Below are 19,764 nucleotides of genomic sequence, written 5' to 3' on the forward strand. Positions count from 1 at the left end.
TCGGGCTTCCCTTCCCTGCTTCTTCTGGCAGCTGATCACTCATTGGCTGCACAGAGAATTCCCCATCCCACCTCCTCTTCTTAGTGTTCTGCTGCTGGAAAGGGCAGGAAAGGCAAGTCTGAGCTCCTTCCCAGACTGGGCAGCTGGTGATGGAGGGTGACCTGGGCTGTATGCAGAGGCTTGCAAGTAGAGCAGCTGGCTGGGGTGGGTGGGAAGAGGGAATGAATGGTACCTGCGGTGCTGCGCTGACAAATTTTGTTACTTTGGGTTGACTTAAGTCATGCCCATCCTTACTCCTGAGTAGTGCTCCCACAGAATCCCCACATTTTTCTTACATCACTCAAGTTCAAAAAACAGTCTGAAGGTTCAAGAGAAGAATGATTTATAGGGAAAATTACTGTCCTCTCCCTTTCCAATTACACTTTTTAAAAACTCTTGCACTATAGGTTCAGATAACTTTCTGAATAGAGAAGATTTCAGAGTTGTAATGGCGCTCAGAAACAAACTCCATGGAAGAGTCAGATGTGGAGACATTGACCATGGCCATATTGTGCATCTGTCTAAAACTATTATACACACCATGGAAGAGAGACTGCTATTCTTCCTAAGCAGTTATCAAAATTCTTAAAAGATTTTCTTGGTTCATTGGGATTTCTTAGCTTTGCACATGAAGTCAGTTACATTTAAAGCTAGTTTTTAAAAATGTGTGGCTGTCCACATATTTGGCTTTATTCTCACTATGTGTCTGCATGTGCATATACATACACAGATCTAGCTAAGGAGTTTCTCTTCAACCAAGCTCATACTCAGTAGTAAGATTTGTGTGCTCAATATATAGACACAAAAGTATTACATACGTACCTGTTCATTTCCAAAAACAATATCTGCAAATGTACACATTTCTATAGAATGAAAAAATGGGGGGGGGGGGGAATGTCAGTCTCCAAAATCAGAAAAAAATGACTGTAGAAATAATGCATTAAAGAAACCGCACATACCTATTGAATGTTTACACCTTACTGCTTTGAAGCATAGCTTTCCTTTCTCTCTGTTAGCTAGCTTAATATCTGTTAAGAATAATAACCAAATATGAATACAGAATAATAGAATATTGTACTACCCTAAAATGATAAAAATCCTATACTGTAACAGAGACAGATGCATCGTCAAAACATTTATGACACAGACATATTACATATGAACAGTGTGTGAATCAACATGTAAAAACATAATCATGCCACTAACATTTACTACTTTTCTGCATCTCTGATGCAATGATATTATTGAACATACCCCATTGTTTACCTAGATACTACTACATCATATACAAGAAAAGGAATGGTGATTGGGACAAAAATTATAACAAATTGTGACAAAATTAGGATTTTGCAACCAAAATTTCATTGCTGGACAGCGATATGCTAACAACTTTCCTGAATATTTGTTGATAGTTTTGAAAATGTAGTTGCTAGTTCTTATATTCTTAAAACAAAGTCACTGATTTATTCAATATTATTAAATACCAAATTGACACAATCTACTTCATATCTACTTCATAACGTTGCAGCTTTTCAGTAGTAAAGGATATTGTAGCTGAAAACATGCAAGAAAAACCCTGCTTTGAGAGTAGAACTTAGTCTGTAATTCTTAAGATCACTTAAGCATTTATACAAATAAAATCTGAATTGTTATATACGGGTATAAAGTTCACAAATACCTTTGTCTTCAGAGAGATGTATGGACTCCTGTAGTTTCCAGTTTTTGCTGTTACTAGACACTTGCACCAGGTGAAATTCTTTTACACCGGCTTCACTCTAATAAGCAAGCAACAAAGAGACAAGAGATTCAAGTCATTGATCCCAAAGGTAAAAAAAATAATGTCAAAAATTTGGTGAGTCTTAGGATGCAGAAGATTCAATGTGGTGATTTTTTAAAAAGGCATTAAGTAGTTTTATTCAGAGCTCTTTTTGAAAGAGCTAGATCAGCACAGTTCACAATACAGGTATATTGATTTAAGCATAGCCAATAGGTCCTAGTACAACCAAGACTACATATGCTGAATACCTAACGGCACTAGATTACACCTCTCAGGAACTTATACATAAAGCTGGGAGGGCTTGTTGTGTTATCTGAAATGTTTTTACAGTTAATCTGTTTTTTAAAAAATGCATTAAAAAGAAAAATAAGCTTATACCTTCAAAGATTTAAGTAACAAAACCCAGTTCAATCATATTCTATTGGACGCAGGGAATGGGGGAGTGAAAGTGCCCTTCACCCTATTTTCGCTCCCTATGCAAAGTCCATTTCATCTAGCCGCGTCCTCCCAAGCATTTCAGAAAGGCATTTCAGGGGCTGCCAAGCAAAAGAGAGTGCAAAGGGCAAGAAAGTTACCTTCCGCTTGCACCCTTCACCTTATGTTTCTTTGGCTCCAATTCATTATTTCACACACATCTCTCCCACTATGAAGATTATTCTTTCAGAAAAGTGTGGAATTAGCTTTCAGTTTATACACTCCTTTCCTGCTAACTTCATGGTGAAGAAAAACAACTGACCTATAAGATCTTCCATTTAATCAATGGCAAAGATCTCCTGTAACCTTTTAAAAATCTCTTTATACTGTTTTTGGATAGTCTAATCTCAGAGGATCAAAACTGCATGATCTTTTGCATGGATTGCTCAATTTTCTCTTGTAGTACAGTGGTGCCTCACACAACGATGTTAATTGGTTCCAAAAAAATCAACGTTGTGTGAAACATCGTTCTGTGAAACACCATTTCCCATAGGAATGCATTGAAAACCGGTTAATCCATTCCAATTGGAACGGATTGCCATCGCTGAGTGAAAATTCCCATAGGAAACATCGCTGTGTGAAACAATGTTTCCTCCATTGGAATGTATTGAAGCCGACTCAATAAATTTCAATGGCTTTGCGAAGTCCTTTTTCGCTCCTGTAAAAGTGTCTTACAATGTTTGTAAGCCGTGTTAAATGCTTGCAATGGTTAGCCCACCTCCTGAAACCTATGCAAACTGATTTTGGTGTTGTTCTGACACTTCGTTAATTTATGGTAATTTTTTGTTTTCTCCATTGCAAACTATTGAATGGTCTGTCTAATGGTTTCCAATGGAGAAAACAAAAAATCATCATAAATTAACGAAGTGTCAGAACAACACCAAAATCGGTTTGTATAGGGTTCAGGAGGTGGGCTAACCATTGCAAGCATTTAAAACAGCTTCCAAACATTGTAAGACACTTTTACAGGAGCGAAAAGGGAGATCGGGAAAGGGCTCTTTGATCTCCGTTTGCCTTTTAAAGCTCTTCCTGATGATTTTTTGTTTTCTCCATTGGAAACCATTAGACAGACCATTCAATAGTTTTCAATGGAGAAAACAAAAAATTCCTGATGATTTTTTGTTTTCTCCATTGGAAACCATTAGACAGACCATTCAATGGTTTTCAATGGAGAAAACAAGAAATTACCATAAATTAACGAAGTGTCAGAACAACACCAAAATCAGTTTTCATAGGGTTCAGGAAGTGGGCTAACCAGTGCAAGCATTTAAAACGGCTTCCAAGCATTGTAAGACACTTTTACAGGAACGAAAAAGAGACATCGTTGTGTGAAAATCCCCCATAGGAAACATCACTGTGTGAGGCGGCAAATTTAACAGAAAAAGACATCGTTGTGTGAATTCATCGTTGTGTGAGGCACCCGTTGTGCGAGGCACCACTGTATATCAGTTTAAAGAGAGATTAGGTCATTCCAGTTTGTCTCCAGATACAACCACTGGGAGAAGATGGTGGTTCTAAATGTTGATGAGTGTTGTGCTCAGTAAACATTGATGAATTCTTTTACTATATACATAGTGAAGCTGAATGCTAGAAAAGTGACAGTCTACTGCTCTAGATATTGTATCTTATGGTAGCAATAAAAACCACATTAAATGTTATTTAAAAATACATCAGTGCTGTACAAAGAAAAGTGTACACCAGACAAGGCTGTTAGAATTACATTATGTTCTGGCATTGAAAGCAATGAAATTTTAATTAAAAATTACTAGAAAGCCCTCTACAAAACTACAGACTGAAGTTTTAAGAAGTTAATTCCCAACATTAGAACAGAAAAACAGATATTTGTTTTAAAGACAGAGTGTTTCAGTTTAAAAATACAACCATTAACCCCAAGTCTGAGCAGACTTACAGTATTGATATTTTCCACATCCACAAACACTAGCATATTGTCACCTTCACCTTTTTCATCTGCAAGAGCATTGCTTCGAAATACAGTGGCTCGCACAGTCAGCGATCGGCTGGTGCAAATAACTGCAGTGTGTCTCAATACTCTATGACTAGAAAGAGAATACACTTTATATTTCACCATATGTCTAATTTTCTTCACATACAATTCAACAGCTATCATACAAGTTGTCAGCATCAGATAACTTTAAAGATTAAAATCTTACTTCTAAATGACTCATTTCTTTTGCTTCTTCACATTCAAATGAAAGATGGCTTGCACCATGTCTCATTTTATTCCAAGAAGCTCCACAAAACTTATGAAACATCCAAACACCAAGACTAAAAGAAAACTAGAAATGCTGTGACACCTTTGAGACTAGCAGATTTATCCTTTCATGGATAACTATTCACTATTTCGACACATGATGTGATAAATAGGTTAGCCTTGAAGATGCTGCAATACTTTTGTTTTGTTTCTTTATTGAAAACAAGGCTACCTCTCTGCAAAGAGAGAACAAGTGTTCTGGTATATGAATTCCTAGCAGCATCCATCTAGAACAGTGATTCTTAACCTTTGTTACTTGGATGTTTTTGAACTGCAAGTCCCAGAAACCCCAGCCAGCACAGTTGGTGGCGAAGGCTTCTGGGAGTTGCAGTCCAAAACTCCTGAGTAACCCAAGGTTAAGAACCAGTGATCTAGAATACCTGGTTGGCCCAATTAATATATTTACAAATTAGAGACACATATATTATTATTATTATTATTATTATTATTATTATTATTATTAGTAGTAGTAGTAGTAGTAGTAGTAGTAGTAGTAGTAGTAGTAGTAGTAGTAGTAGTAGTAGTATTAGTATTAGTATTAGTATTAGTATTATTTGTATTAGTATTATTTGTATTATTTGTATTATTTGTATTATTATTTGTATTATTATTTGTATTATTATTATTTGTATTGTTATTATTATTTGTATTATTTGTATGAAACATAATAACACAATGGCCAAAATCCTGTTAGTCAGCAAACTGGAGTGATTCCTTGAGATACATAAAACACTCTAGCAGCGAGGATAGTGGAGACAGAGAACTAGAACTCAGTGTCCCCTTATTGGGGTTGCCATGGGTTTCTCAAGGGACGGGGGCTGTGGTTATAGCAAAACCTGTAAATGATGTCTGTCTGCACCAATGAAATCTAGAAGCCAGCACAGACACCAGAAGATATTTTTATCATCATCATCTTAGAACTGTCAAGGAGGTTCAATGGGAAACTGAACTCCCAACCTCTGGTTCCACAGCCAAATACCTCAACCACTGAGCTAACTGGGAGGGAAGAATGAAACTGCTATTATGAAGCCAACCGACAAAATCCCGGCTGCCTTGCTCAGCACTGACACTATGCAAGAGGAGCAGGCAAGCTCTCTCTCTCTCTCTCTCTCTCTCTCTCTGTGTGTGTGTGTGTGTGTATGTGTATGTGTGCGTATGCGCCCTCAGCACTCAGACTGACACTGTCAGCTTGGGCAGCAGCAGTGCTGCTGCTTTTGTGGTTAGTAAAGATATTTATGAAGGGCAACCAGATATTGCCTTTCATATGCATACCATGCAATTCCAACACTTTCAGGGAAGGATTTACCTCAGCCCCCATTCCCAACAAGTCTCCTGTGCAAACTAGCCTTGTGGTTGGTGGGAAATCCCCTTCAAGTACATATATATCCGACATAGGGTATGATAAGATTGAGGGGACTCAGTTGGGTACCAGTTCAGAAACATGTGATACTGAAAACACCCCTGCCCCACCAACTGCACTTGCCCCACCAGCTGCCAGAACAAATTAGCAATCGCTTTAGGAACATGCAGGTCAAAAACTGGAGCTCCCAAGAAGTCAATAATCTGGAAGCCTTTTGAACAGTGTGCAACAGATGCTCACATGGCTGAGTGCATGCACTCCTAGAAGGTGCTCAAATCTGGGCAGGACCTGGACCATCTCTCCAATAATAGGATGTTCAGCCAGCTGAAGATCAGCACAAGGCATTGCTGTGGGCAAATGAAGAGCAAGTGGCTTCCTTATTGTGAAGAGTCATCAGAGGGCAGCCAACAGTCCAGGGAAGTAGGGAGGTAGATGGGCAAATAGCAAAAGGTGGGAGGTGGCAAACACCCAGATCCACATCTCAAGAATAAGTTCCAGGCCACCTGCAGGAACTTGGAGTGGTAGAAGAAAAGGCCTACTGCACAGATAAAAAATACCAGGATTACGCATTGCCTAGGGGAAGATGATAGCCTTGGATGAGCAGCAATTGTCTCTAGTGGAGAGCACTGGTTTCTGCAGGTTTGTGATAGAACTGTAACCATATTACCAACAACCATCTTGAATGACCCTTAGCCACAGGGTGGGGCCTGATTTATACTGGTGTGTCAGGCAACTGGTATAGCAACAGGAGATCTGGCTAAGGTAGCAATGAGACTGGTGTCTTTCTTACCAACTGGTGTGCCCACTGAAAGAGTGGTCTATTATGCAAGAGACATCACACCACTCACACCAGGAACCTGGATTTGGAGACAAAATTATTTTCCTTAAGGTCAAACTACCATTGCTGGGCTTCCCTGAAGTCTCCTTTAAGTAAGAGAGAATGGCACACTCTGCTCATAGTACTTAGTATGCCATGCTTCAGTCTGCTGTCCTTCTACTGCCTCTTTCATTCTTCCAACTGCTACTCCAAGACAGCTCATTCACTCAACTGTGTTGCTCTCATTCTGTTGGCACAGTTCCCATCCACCACAGGCTATCTGCTACTCCAATCTGCCTGTCAGTGTTGCCCAGGGTATTTGCCCACTCCCCAGTGAAACCCCTATTCTGTTTCCACAATGCTGCTAAAATGTCCTGCTAACATCCCCATTGTTCAGGGTTCAAGGCACTAGTAGCTGTTGATGTGCACTCTTTTTGTTTGGCACAATCACCAGGAAGGTGTTCAGAGGAAACGGGAATCGTTTTAAATTGTTTTGCCTGTTTATGTCTTTTTAAATAGGAAAATAATGGCTATATAATACTTACACTGACTATACTGGGCTTCCAGATTTTGGGAAATACTGGATTTTTAAAATTCCAAATCTGAAGGGCTGTAACTCCAAGTACCAAATATGAGTATGAATTTTGGTTCTAATGCACATCTGTACTTTACAGTAAGCTTGGGGAGGATGCTGTAACTTAAGCCAAGCAGAGATCACTAGGAGATCAAAGTTCCAACTGCTCTGGATATTTTAATAGAAAGGTAGCATACGAATATGTTAAATAAACAAGCTCCCTGCTTTGGTCACCTGCCTGGAATGGTAAGAACAAGAATGGTTCTTAAGCATCTGCCAAGTAAAAATATCTTGCTACTGGCAGTGGTTTCTTGGAGAAAGTGTCAATTACTACAGGTCTGCTAAAGAGGTAATGGTCAATCACCCTTACAATTACCATGCGTGAGATGAACTGAGTCACTATCAATATAAGGTGCACTGTATTAACATCTATGCATTTACAGAGTTAGTGCAAGGATAGAATCCAGTATAATTTTTTGTTCAACAGCCAGTTACACAAGAGACCACTGCAATTATGTTAGCAGAGTTATTTACTTCAGTAGTGACACATTTGATCTTGACCTATATTTTGAAGTAAGACATTCTCACAAGAGAAATGCACAACAATCTCATATATCTGCAACAGCACACAACCACCTATGTTTTCAGTATGACAGATGCACATACCCCAAATACTAAAAGTTAATTTCAGAATTTGAATAATATAGCCTTGGAAATGGTCACTCACTTGACAATATAAAAATATTGCCTCTCTTTACTTCCCCACAATAATTTTTCACCTTACAAAGGGTGCGTGGTATTAACAAAGTTAGTAACAGTGGATTAAAATGCAGATATCTGATCACTATATTAATTTTTTTTAAGTTAGATTAATTTGGAAAAATACAACTTTTTTTAAAAGTACAACTTTTTTAAAAACCTCACTTACCTCATTTTTGAGTGTTTTTTAATACTTTCATAGTAAAACAAGAAGTTTATTTCATGAACACCTTCTTCATCAGGTCCACGTAACCACATGGGAAGCTGTACTGAAGCTCCAGGGAGAAGAACAGAGTCAGGAAGTGGGACATCTACTACTTCAGGCTGACTTCCTGATGCAACCCCAAAGTCTGAAGAAGTAGCTGAAGACACCAGTGAACATACAGAGGTAGAATGTGTTATAACAGTCTTGTAAGCACTGCAGTGTTCGGATACTGATGGACTTAATGGTGTTAGAATGGCACTGCTCCCACCAAAGGTAAAGAACTCTGGCCGTTTAGAAACAACTTTCACTCCAGTCAGAGGACACTTGCTCACATTCACAAATTCCACATATGTCTTCCGTATTTCTCCACAAAGCAGCCCTGTAGGAAAATTTATAAAGAACACCTGTATTGGAAGAGAAACATATGAATAGGTTTTGACAATTTGCCAAATTTGACAAGAAACCAAAATCTATGATGTTCTTGATTGCAGTAAGTACTGCATTGTAGGCATGGGATTTTCTGATTCTTTGAATTAAAAGTCCCGTAATTGTCCATTCTGGAAGTCCCACCTGACACAAAAAACCTGCAAACACCTAAATATGGCTCAATTGGGAGAAAGCCTTAAGTTAGAAGACTTTGTGGCCTATCTCAACCTAGCTCTATCTAGTTCCCTAATCAGAAAGAAAGCCTCTAGCTAGCAATGGAGCAGGGTCCTTCTGCACAGGGTGCTAGACAGAGTTATGCCTAACTAGGCCACAAAGACTTCCAGTTCAAGACTTTCTCCCAGGTAATCCACATTTAGATGTCCATAGGAATTTGTCTGTCAGGTGAAACTCCCAGAATGGAGAGTAATGGGATCAGTAGTCCCCAAAACTCAGAAAACCCCATGTCTACTGTTTCCATTGAACCTTAGCAAAACATACATTTCTGTGTAATACAGTTTCAGATTATGCTAGTTGGCACTTTAAGTTTACTTCACTATAATTTATAGAATAGAACTTATAGAATAATTAAGTTAGAAGGGGCCAACCCCCTGCTAAATGCAGGAAGACTTAAAAGTTTACTCTAACTTCAAATACAGCCTGATATTTTAAATCCAATATACAACAGGCAAGAAAATGAACATGGCAAATCATGGAGAATTTGTATTATTATGTTTTGAAATATTTAAATTCTATGAATGACCTCTTAATGAGGTTATAATATAAGTAAGTAGACAAGAAACATAAGACAAGTATGGCTGACATGACAATGGTTATTATGTAAAGGATATTCAAGAAAATAGCCAAGACGTTTGATTGGCAGTTAGAAGACCCATAAAAATTGAGCTTCATCAAAAGTTCTGGCCTGGATTTTTCAAAAAAAACTTTTTAAAGGGACTATTAGTGACTGTTTATTTTATTTATACATTGCCTTTTATTCAATAAGGGGACAGTTATGGGGTATAGTGTAAGACAGCTGGAAAAGATCTGGTGGTAAAGGGAGCAAACCTCAGAAGGTTTCAGAACAATTGCTCTCTGTAACATTTATGTATGTATTTTATTTTATTTAAACTGCATGCAGCTGAATTGGAAACCTTGTTATGAAGTCATAGTACCGTTTCAGGCAGGAAGAAAAGCCCAGATTCAGACATTGTGAATTTCGTTGTATGTGTATATACTTACAATGACAATAAATTATTATTATTATTATTATTATTATTATCAAGAGAGGTCTAACCAAAGAGACCTTCAGCAGGAATCCATGAGACTGAAAGCCAGAAGCAGCAAGAAGAACCGAAAGCAGAGGATTTGCCCCTGACTGTGAACATACAGCTGGGGTGGGATTTAGGGAAACTTTATCTGTAGTAAAAGCTATTGAAATCTTATTTAGCTGGGGATGAGTCTTGTTACATATTAATGAAGGGTAATCAAACATTTTAAATCAAAGTACATTTCCATAAACTCTACTTGCTATTGGAAAACTGACATTTTATTTTCTTATGTAATTAATCTCTTTAACAGGCAATTTAGATTCACTGTATAAGTTTTTCTAGTAGTGTCCTCAATCCTCTATTCATGTCAGAGGAAGTGAATTCCTATACAGTATACAGGGCTGATTTTGGTAACATGGATTACCATGGTTTAATTGGTGAGATAACAGTCCTTCACTTTGGGATCATCATTAAAAAAATCAGAGGGAGTTTTCATACACCTCTCAAATTTTTAGAAAAGGAATACAGAAAAATTAAAAATAGTCTTCTGACACATAATAACTGCAAGTTGCACACACTGTTACATCAGACCTGGGCAAAGTGCTTTATAGCTTTTTTTTAAGGTGGGCAGTTGCTTATTTTTAACTTACCGCAAAAAAACCTCTTTAGTATTTGTGAAGATTAACAAGTTTAAAATAAAAACAACCATAACATCACTGTTTCATTTTATTTTTAAGTAAAGTTGGTTCAGCCCCCGAATACACTTTAGATTTTTCATGTGGCCCTCCTATAGAAATTAATTGCCCACCCCTTTGTTACATGATACAGATCCTTAATTTCAAACATAACCATTAAAATATTAGAGAATAGTGTCAACAATTGGTTCTACCTCTAGCAAAGGCATTTCTTCTGTAATAATAGGATCTAAACGCCGATCTGGTCCATATTTAATAGAGGTTTTCTCTTCCTTTGTGTTATTCAAGCGAGGGCCTTGAATTTCCAAATCTTGACGCCCTCGTACTGACATTCCACTAGAGAAATATTTTCCTTAAAATAAATGAACAGGTCCTTGAAATACATAAAATGAATCCATAACCAAAACCTAAAATCCTTAAAAAAATTATATTCAAGATGCCATTAGAATTTGGCATATAACTAGTTAAGGCGTGCTTGATACTGAAAAGATGATTAATAGAGTAATCCGAAAATTACAAAGAATAGACTTTGCAGTGTTAATAACATGATTTTAATGTCTATTTATAAATGTTTGCATGATAACATTCCAGCTTGTCATAATTTGATTAACAAAGTCATTTGCACACAGACTTATACAAATGGTAGTCTTGCACAACAATCCTCCTACAAACATAAATGCAAACATCTGCACCTTTCTATGTCACTCCAGATGTTCAGGAGGATTTTTCAGGGAAGACCAGGGGCTTCAGTGAGGAAAAAGCAGTAAAAGCTTTCCCACAATGCACAAGCAGAAGACTTCACAAGCAAGACTGGGCCTAAACCACATTTTTCTTATGGATCTAAGTTTGGTTTGCAAACATGAGTTGAAACTAAAACAGGCAACACTATTTCAAGAATAGAGGTTCTTTACTGTAAGGAGCAGAGCTTCTTAAATGTGATGTAGTCATTTTCCAATGTCACCACATCATTACAGTGAATGTTTATAGCTGTATTGGTTGTGTTCCTATGTAATGTTCATCTGCAATTTAGTGCACAATACCTGAATCATCCTCCTTCCTCTTCTAATGCAGCTGCAAAGAGGAGACCATGAAGCATTTTTCCATTTTCAAATCACCATTGCTCCCATGTCCAAATCCAGATAAACTGTAGCTTGCATTGACTATGGTTTACAGGGTCAAGACAACTTCAGACAAATTAATGATAATGGCTTGTTTCAATAAATCATAATGCTAATCCTTATAGCTGCAGCAGGAATTAAATGCTTCTTATCTTCTCTTTGCCACCAAATCAGATCAGAGGCAATCAAATGAGCACAAGATTCTTAAATATAATACTGAACAATCATTACAGCATGATGTAAGCTACTGAGTAGAAATCTAGACATGCAGTATTGTATCTGGGGGAAAGGAAGTGGCATAAAAAGATTTTAAGTGTATAATCATATCACAGTGTAATAAGCCACAATATTAATGAAACATTTGGCCATGCTGACATTCTGTCACATCTTCCTTTTTATAAGCACAGAAGTAAATTAGGGTGTTTTCAATTAACTAGTTTTCTGTTTCATCTTCACTAGTAAATTATGGTTAATGGCTTCAGAATATGTCAGCAACAAGCCATAGACAGTCTGATACAATCATTAATTCGCTAATCATAAAATAAATACATAAATAAATTTTAGGTAATATCTGCTACTTTTTTATCTGCAACTATTTTTATGCAAGTCACTTTGCTTTTTCTAGTTTAGATTTACTGCTTTTTTAAACAACAAAAGCCCTCTCAGTGCTTTCTTTGTGGAAAAGCCGAGCAACAAAACAGAAGAGTAGCTAAAGTAGATTTTGGTGAAAATATGGTAGGTATAATATGCTTACCTGTTTGTAATGTAACAGAAGGGTCTATTCCATCTAGCATCATTGTACCCTGAATAGTGCCAAGATTGTAAACGACTCCCAGAATGTGTAGCTCCCCTGTTTGATGGGGAAAGAGCTTTAGTCTTGCCTGTGGAGATACGTTAAATTTTTGTTGTTGCTAGGGTAAGTTATTTTACATTATGCACCATTTCAGTTACAAAAAAAGCAAGCAAAGCAATAACTTCCATACTTCGCAGTGGGTTGGACTCCACAGTTACTGCAGAATCAGAGGATGTGTCCAGTGTGCCATGTTTAGGTCAAGTATTAATGGGTGAGTTTCAATTGTTGAGACCTGAGGATGTGGACAGGGTGCTTGGATCTGTCCGTTCTACCACCACTCCACTCAACCTTTGCCCATCCTGGCTAATTGGAAGATCAGACAGGGGGGATCGCACCTGGGTCCAGGAGGCCGTGAACACCTCTTTGAGAGAGGGAGTGGTCCCTACCACCTTGAAAGAGGCGGTAATTCGACCACTCCTTAAAAGCCTAACCTGGGACCCAAGGCTGGTGGTTAACTACCAACCAGTAGCGAACCTTCCTTATTTGGGCAAAGTGTTAGAGCGGATTGTGGCTGGGCAACTCCAGGCGCTGCTGGATGAAAAGGATTTTCTGGATCCATTTCAATCGGGTTTCAGGCCGGGCTTTGGTACGGAGACTGCCTTGGTCGCCCTGTACGATGACCTTTGCCGGGAGAGAGACCGGGGGAGTGTGACCCTGTTGATATTCCTGGACCTCTCAGCAACTTTCAACACCATCGACCATGGTGTCCTTCTGGATAGGCTAGCTGGGTGGGAGTTGGGGGCACCATTTTATGGTGGTTCCGCTCCTTCCTGGCTGACTGTGTCCAGAGGGTGGTGCTGGGGGACAGTTGCTCTGCCCCATGGTGTTTATGTCATCGGGTTCCTCAGGGCTCAATACTGTCCCCCATGCTGTTCAACATCTACATGAAACCACTGGGAGAGGTCATCAGGAGGTTTGGGCTGAGGAGTCAGCAATATGCTGACGACACTCAGCTCTATCTCTCGTTTTCCACCAATCCAGGTGAGGCAGTTTCTGTGCTGAACTTGTGTCTGGATGTGATAATGGACTGGATGAGGGTTAATAAACTGAAACTCAATCCAGACAAGACGAAAGTGCTGTTAGTGGATGCTTCGCCGGACAGGCTGGAGGGCCATTTCCCTGCCCTGAATGAGGTTACACTCTCCCTAAGGGACAGGGTCCGCAGCTTGGGGGTGCTCCTGGACCCCAGTCTAACACTGGAAGCCCAGGTAGACTTGGTGGCCAGAGGCGGCTTCCTTCAGCTGCGGAAATTATACCAGCTACAGCCCTACCTGGACGAGCAGAGTCTCATGATAGTTATACATGCACTGGTAATATCCCGCATAGATTACTGCAATGCACTCTATTTGGGGCTGCCTTTGAAGATGGTCCGGCGACTGCAACTGGTCCAGAATCAGAATCAAGCTGCGCGGCTGGTGAGTGGTGCAGCCGCTAGGGAACATATCAAGCTGTTTCTGTTTAAGCTACATTGGCTACCAGTTGCTGCTCGGGCCCAATTCAAAGTGCTTGTTTTGACATATAAACCCACATAAAAATTAAATAAATAAAAATAAATAAATAAATAAAATAGAAAACAATAGCAGTGTTCAATGTACAGCTTAGGCAACTATTTTTGTCTTGCTATTCTCAAAATTTGTGAGTTGAATATATGCCTGCACAATTCTACAGACTAGAAATTTTCAAGGATTACGAAACTGTTCATATGAAGCTCATGAGGGAAACTTTTCTACTGTCTTGAACAAAGAACAAAATTCCAGAAAACTGTTTAAAACAAATACTTCACAGAAGTCTACATTTTCACATCTATTTTACTGCTAGGAATGTGAACTTTATGAGTGTCACGCCTTTTTAAAAAAAAAGTGTAATTAAAAGCATCTTCAACAAACTACCTACCATTTTAGTTTCTTCACTGTTAATCAAAAATTCTGATATTACTTCAGCTCCAATCATATCCTTCCCACACGTTTCCTAGAAAGCAAAAATAATCTGAAATACTATTTCTGTTAAATAGATGAATGTTTTCCAGCATTAAACAGGAGAAAGGAATACTTCTCAGAACAGTAGATTTCAATGTATTTGAAACTTAGGCTGGTGTAGATATCACACTAAGTCATGGAAGATGACTTCTGAGGATCCAGGTTATTTTTGCCCCCCCTCAAAGTTTGCAGAACATTTTCTCCCTCTAACTCTAGCCCATTTGGGGGTGGGGTGGAAGCTTTTTAGTCCTGTCTAAAATGGTAAATGTTGCCCCAAGAAAATAGTTTACCATTTAAAGTTAAGGTCCCCCTTCCTCCTGACATGTTTCAGGCCAGAAAAGGCATTTTTTCTGGTTTTTTTAAGAAGAGATGCTGTGTGTAATCTAATGCTGAAAAGGTGGCATATATACAATTTTTAGACTAAAACAGTTTTAAAGAGAGAGAGAGAGAGAGAGAGCTTCAAAAAGTCAGAGGGAAGCCACATGCAGTCCACAGCTCAGACCCAGCCCACTCCTGCACTAAATCATAGTTGCTAGTGTTCTCTCAGGCTTCCACTCTCTCTCTTCTTTCCTCCAGCAAAACAAAAAAGGACTGCAGGAGTTTTCCAACTGCCTTAGATTGATCACAGCTTCCCTTGAATTCCAAACCTAGATAGACTGTGGTTAATGTTAATTATGGTTAGTGGGAACAAGACAACTTTCAACCAGCTTATTTTCTATCAAACCAGGTAAGATTATTCACAGTTTTGAATTTGGATAAACACCAAACTACAATGAATCTACAACTAAAAGTGATGTTTCCTGTCTTCTACTTCTGGCTATAGTACGGGTAAATGGAGTGGGAATTAGTGACAGGAAGATAAACTTGTTCCAGTAATGCTAAGTCATGGTTTAACATGACGTCTGGATGCAATTATTTCCAGTAATAATTAGAAAATGAATATATGATGGTATGCATCAATTCACTATTCACCATTTAAAACAAAACTATTTATTGCTAATACTATATGAAATTTTGCTACAGGACATTTTCTGATTACTTACCAATTCCTTTGTTTCTTCATTACTTTTTGAATTGAAATCCTTTGGCTGGAATTTCCAAAGCAGTGACAAATCAGTTAACAAAAGTGGAACTTTCAATGGATTTCTGAAAGCTACTTCCACAGTTATTGGCTCTATTAAAAAGGAAAGTCATTGTTTATTTTTAGGAATGACATTTTTACAACATGTGAGAGTAAGTCAAGCCATTCACACAATGCTCCGTAACTACAAAGCTAATCTGTACAGTTAGTTATGTGTTGTCAAGTTGGAACTGACTTATAGCTATCCTATTAGGGCTTTCAAAATACAGTGGTGCCTCGCAAGACGAGCACTCCGTTTTACGATGAAATCGCATAACGGCGAAGTTTTTGCGATCGCAAAATGATGTTTCCTATGGGGGAATTTTGCTTTGTGATGATCGGTTCCCTGCTTCGGGAACCGATTCTTGCAAAACGACGATTTTCCTACAGCTGATCAGCGGTTCCAAAATGGTCGCCGGGTAAAAAAATGGCCGCCTGCTGTTTTCTGGGACGGATTCCTCACTGCACGGGCAGCGAAAATGGCCGCGCTATGGAGGATCTTCGCTGGACGGTGAGTTTCAAGCCCATAGGAATGCATTAATCGGGTTTTAATGTGTTTCTATGGGCTTTTTAATTTCGCTTTACGATGTTCTTGTTCTACAGCGATTTCGCTGGAACGTATTAACATCGTAATGCAAGGCACAACTGTACATGAGATATTTAAGAAGTGCTTTTAACAGTTCCACACTCCCAGTAAGTTTCCATGGCCAAGTTGGAATTCACATCTTGGTCTCCACAGTCCCACTCCACCCACTACCACACCACACTGAGTACCATTCCATACAGTAGCTTTACGTAATCAATGTTATGGCAATGTGTAATTTCTTAATTAAAATGTATATACCATTTTACCTTCTACTACACTGAGTGGAAATCTGGAGTTATCCGAGTATTTGTTCAGACAATACTGTGTTGGCTGGAAATTAGGGAGTGTTGTGCCTTTGTTTGCTGCTGTCACAACTTGCTCCTCAAGCTCCTTCCACTGTTGTGAAAAGTCAGAGTCATATTCCTGATCAAGGCTTATATGGGTTGCTGCCTGTTTCTCACCTAGTTATAAATGAACAAAAAAAATCCATAATCATTTCAGTACACTAGAGAACACAATCCCACAAACTAAATCTCCTTTGCTCATTTCATGTTTTCATGGAAATAATGTAACATTTTCTCAGATATCCATTTTGTCTCTTTTCAGAAGAGATTATATTGTTAGCAAGAAGAAAACAATCCAAATGAATTTCAGGGGAGATCTGGAAACAAGAAAACTAAATATGCAGGGAAACCGCAGAGTTAATGGGTTAAGCAATGAGTTTCTCAAACCAATCTAGCCATCTAAAATTCTGATTTCAGAACTCTATTCATTATTTCTTTTCAATCCATATAGCATTTCCTACTTGAACACACAAAGAGAATAAGCATAGCTAGTCCTAGTGTAACAAAAATATTAACAAAGGGAAAACTAAATATTTAGGTGCCATCACTGATAAAGCTGCTTATCTGAGGGGGTAGAGTAGAATAGAATGAACTGCACACTTTCCAGCTACAGGTGGGGAAATCAAATTTTAATGCTCTCAAGTCAGAAAAGAAAAGCCCCCAAAGGAAAGGACAGTCTAAGAAGGAAAAAGATGGGCATGAACACTTATCTCCAGTTTGTTAATTTTATACTTCTGGATGGTACAGCATATCAAGTCAGCTTTTCATCATTTTATCCTGTTGCATGTGTAGATCCAACCTAATACTTATCACATGCTATCCTAATTAGTTCTTTAAACCTAAGGTAGAATCTAGCTAAATTTTAACCTTCTGCTGGCCTTCTGTCATGTCCAAAGAAAACTCGTGTTGCAGAGCTATTGATACAAGGTAAAGGAAGCTGTGGTAAAGGTCCATCCGGTGATAACTGACTTACGTTCTAAAAAGAAGAAAAAACAGATTGATGTTGACCTACATTCAGAAACTAAAATTCATACATGTTTTGAATGACCGAAATATTAGTGTTCGGAGTAGGAATATATGAAATTGAACAAGGCAATGAATATGTAAGAAAACATTCACAAGAAGAATATTACGTATCTTGTCTTTAATGCAAATATAATTAACCAACATACATAACTACTGAATCTTTGCCTCACACAACTACAACTCTGTTACCCTAATTAAATATTTCAGTGTGTTCACCTAATTGTATACTTTGCTGCTGTTTTTAATGTGGAGATAGCACCAAACACTGTAATTTTCAAGACAGTACTAGAAGAAGAAACTCCAAGTTTACAACTTCTAACTAGTACTTCCTTCAATATAGATATTTATATCTTAGATATAAATATGTCAACATGGGGCAGAAACAAAAACAAGAGAAAGATCTATTAACATTTTAAATTTAATTATAGATGTTAAGGCAACTTTGTTAGGGTCATCAAATCTTCTCTGATGTCACACTTTTGCCTGAGAAACAAACAATTAAAATGAATGTGCCTTGCACAGAAGAACTTGGGAATGTGCTATGCCCCACATTAAGAAGTGAGAAAGGTGGCAGCATTTTGATTTTTTCCCCTCAGGCACAAAAATATCTTACAATGAATGCTGAATTCCAATTCCATAAATTTCCAATTCTTTCCCCCCACCCAAGGTTCCCTCTAAGGTGTGCGACTCTGCCCCCTGTACAAAGGGCTCTTCCTGCTTGCAGCAGAACCCCACATGGGGGGGGTGGAATTACATGCAAGAGGGGCACAGGCCCACCTAGCAGGGCTGAAAATTAAAAGGAATGTTGCCCCCACCCAAGGTCCCGAAGATCTCATGGAATCCCTTTTGTCCTTGGGCAACTGTTGGGAGTGAAGCCTTTATTTATTAAAAAAAATGCCGCTATTGCAACAACTGTACTGATTACAGCAGGCCTCACTAGCTCCATTCTGTGGCCCTCAAACAGCTTTCTGGCAACAAAATGGATTCCATGGAAGCCTCAGGGCCTTTTGGGGGTGGTGGTGGTCAAAAATCTTTTATTTAGGGGGAAAAACATGGCTAATGGCATCATCAGTCTTATGTAGCATAACTTACAGAACAGGATTTCAGCAAATAAGAATATTCACAACCAACATGCCAAGCATTAGAAATCTTGAAAACTAATCTTGAAAGCAACTTGAAAATTAATTCAAGATTCCACTAGAACAAAATCTGGCATCTTACCCTATAAACATAAAGATATTCTCGGAGAAAAGCCCCTTGCTGAGCTGCAGTCTGCTTGCTGTCATTGATCAAAATATGCCTGAAGGCAGATATAGCATTATCAAGTTGTCGAAGTGTAAAAGACTGGCGGCCAATAGTGAAGTTTATATGATCTTCAGCAAGTGACCATCCCTTCCCTTTATAAACTTGCATGGCTTGACAATAACACCGCAAAGCATGCTTCTTCTGTAAGATAAAATTTAAACACACTAAAAACCAACTGCACAGAGCATTGTATTTTGAGTTTAGGATTTTAAAAGTCCATTATCTAGGACAGTGGTCACTAACGTTTTTGGGACCACGGACCATTTTGGGGGTACTGGCTTCGTGCAAGGACAGGTGGAGGGCGGTGCACCCCCGCGCTTGCGGGTGGGCATGTCACGCTCACGAGCCCACTGCCACCTTCTCCCCTGCCAAAACACACACACCCTTGGCGTTGGGGGGGGCTGTTGCTACAAAGGTGATCAGCAGCAGGAAGAAGTCATTGCCTCCCTCCCTCTCTCTTTCCCTCCCTCTTTCACGCCAATCGCTACACCCATCCTTGTCTATCCCTCTCCTCTACCTATACCAAGAGATCAGGCAGGGTGCTGCTGTTCTTCAGCCTCATGTGTAAAAATGACCTGGGAGCAGCACCTGGGACTCTTTCCCAGCGCACAAAAGGGCTGCTCCCCAGTTCGCGTCGAGGCCAGTTGTGGCGGACAGAGGGAAGCCGCACTCCCCCTGGTCATTGCTCTCGCCGGCGCTGCACGGTTCATCCCCTGCGCGCCCTGATCATCTGGCTTTCCCTGCCCTACCGTGCCTTCCTGGTTGCTGCC

The 19,764-nt window shown here is 39.1% G+C and overlaps 1 protein-coding gene across 7 annotated transcripts in view; it reads right to left on the bottom strand.

Moving 5' to 3' along the window:
* The window catches only part of TRAPPC8 (trafficking protein particle complex subunit 8), a 72,857-nt gene that overhangs the window by 21,670 nt on the left and 31,423 nt on the right, over positions 1–19,764 (bottom strand). For all 7 annotated transcript variants that reach the window (XM_020790920.3, XM_020790919.3, XM_020790918.3 and 4 more), the window contains 12 exons: positions 18,911–19,135; positions 17,531–17,639; positions 16,586–16,780; positions 15,657–15,787; positions 14,531–14,605; positions 12,539–12,665; positions 10,861–11,018; positions 8,242–8,681; positions 4,200–4,347; positions 1,718–1,814; positions 999–1,067; positions 862–902 (listed from right to left, as the gene is read on the bottom strand). In XM_020790920.3, coding sequence (XP_020646579.3) covers positions 862–902; positions 999–1,067; positions 1,718–1,814; positions 4,200–4,347; positions 8,242–8,681; positions 10,861–11,018; positions 12,539–12,665; positions 14,531–14,605; positions 15,657–15,787; positions 16,586–16,780; positions 17,531–17,639; positions 18,911–19,135 — 1,815 coding nt within the window. The remainder of the gene's footprint in view (positions 1–861; positions 903–998; positions 1,068–1,717; positions 1,815–4,199; positions 4,348–8,241; positions 8,682–10,860; positions 11,019–12,538; positions 12,666–14,530; positions 14,606–15,656; positions 15,788–16,585; positions 16,781–17,530; positions 17,640–18,910; positions 19,136–19,764) is intronic.

This window comes from Pogona vitticeps, chromosome 4 (assembly GCF_051106095.1).
Source record: "Pogona vitticeps strain Pit_001003342236 chromosome 4, PviZW2.1, whole genome shotgun sequence".
NCBI lineage: Eukaryota > Metazoa > Chordata > Lepidosauria > Squamata > Agamidae > Pogona > Pogona vitticeps.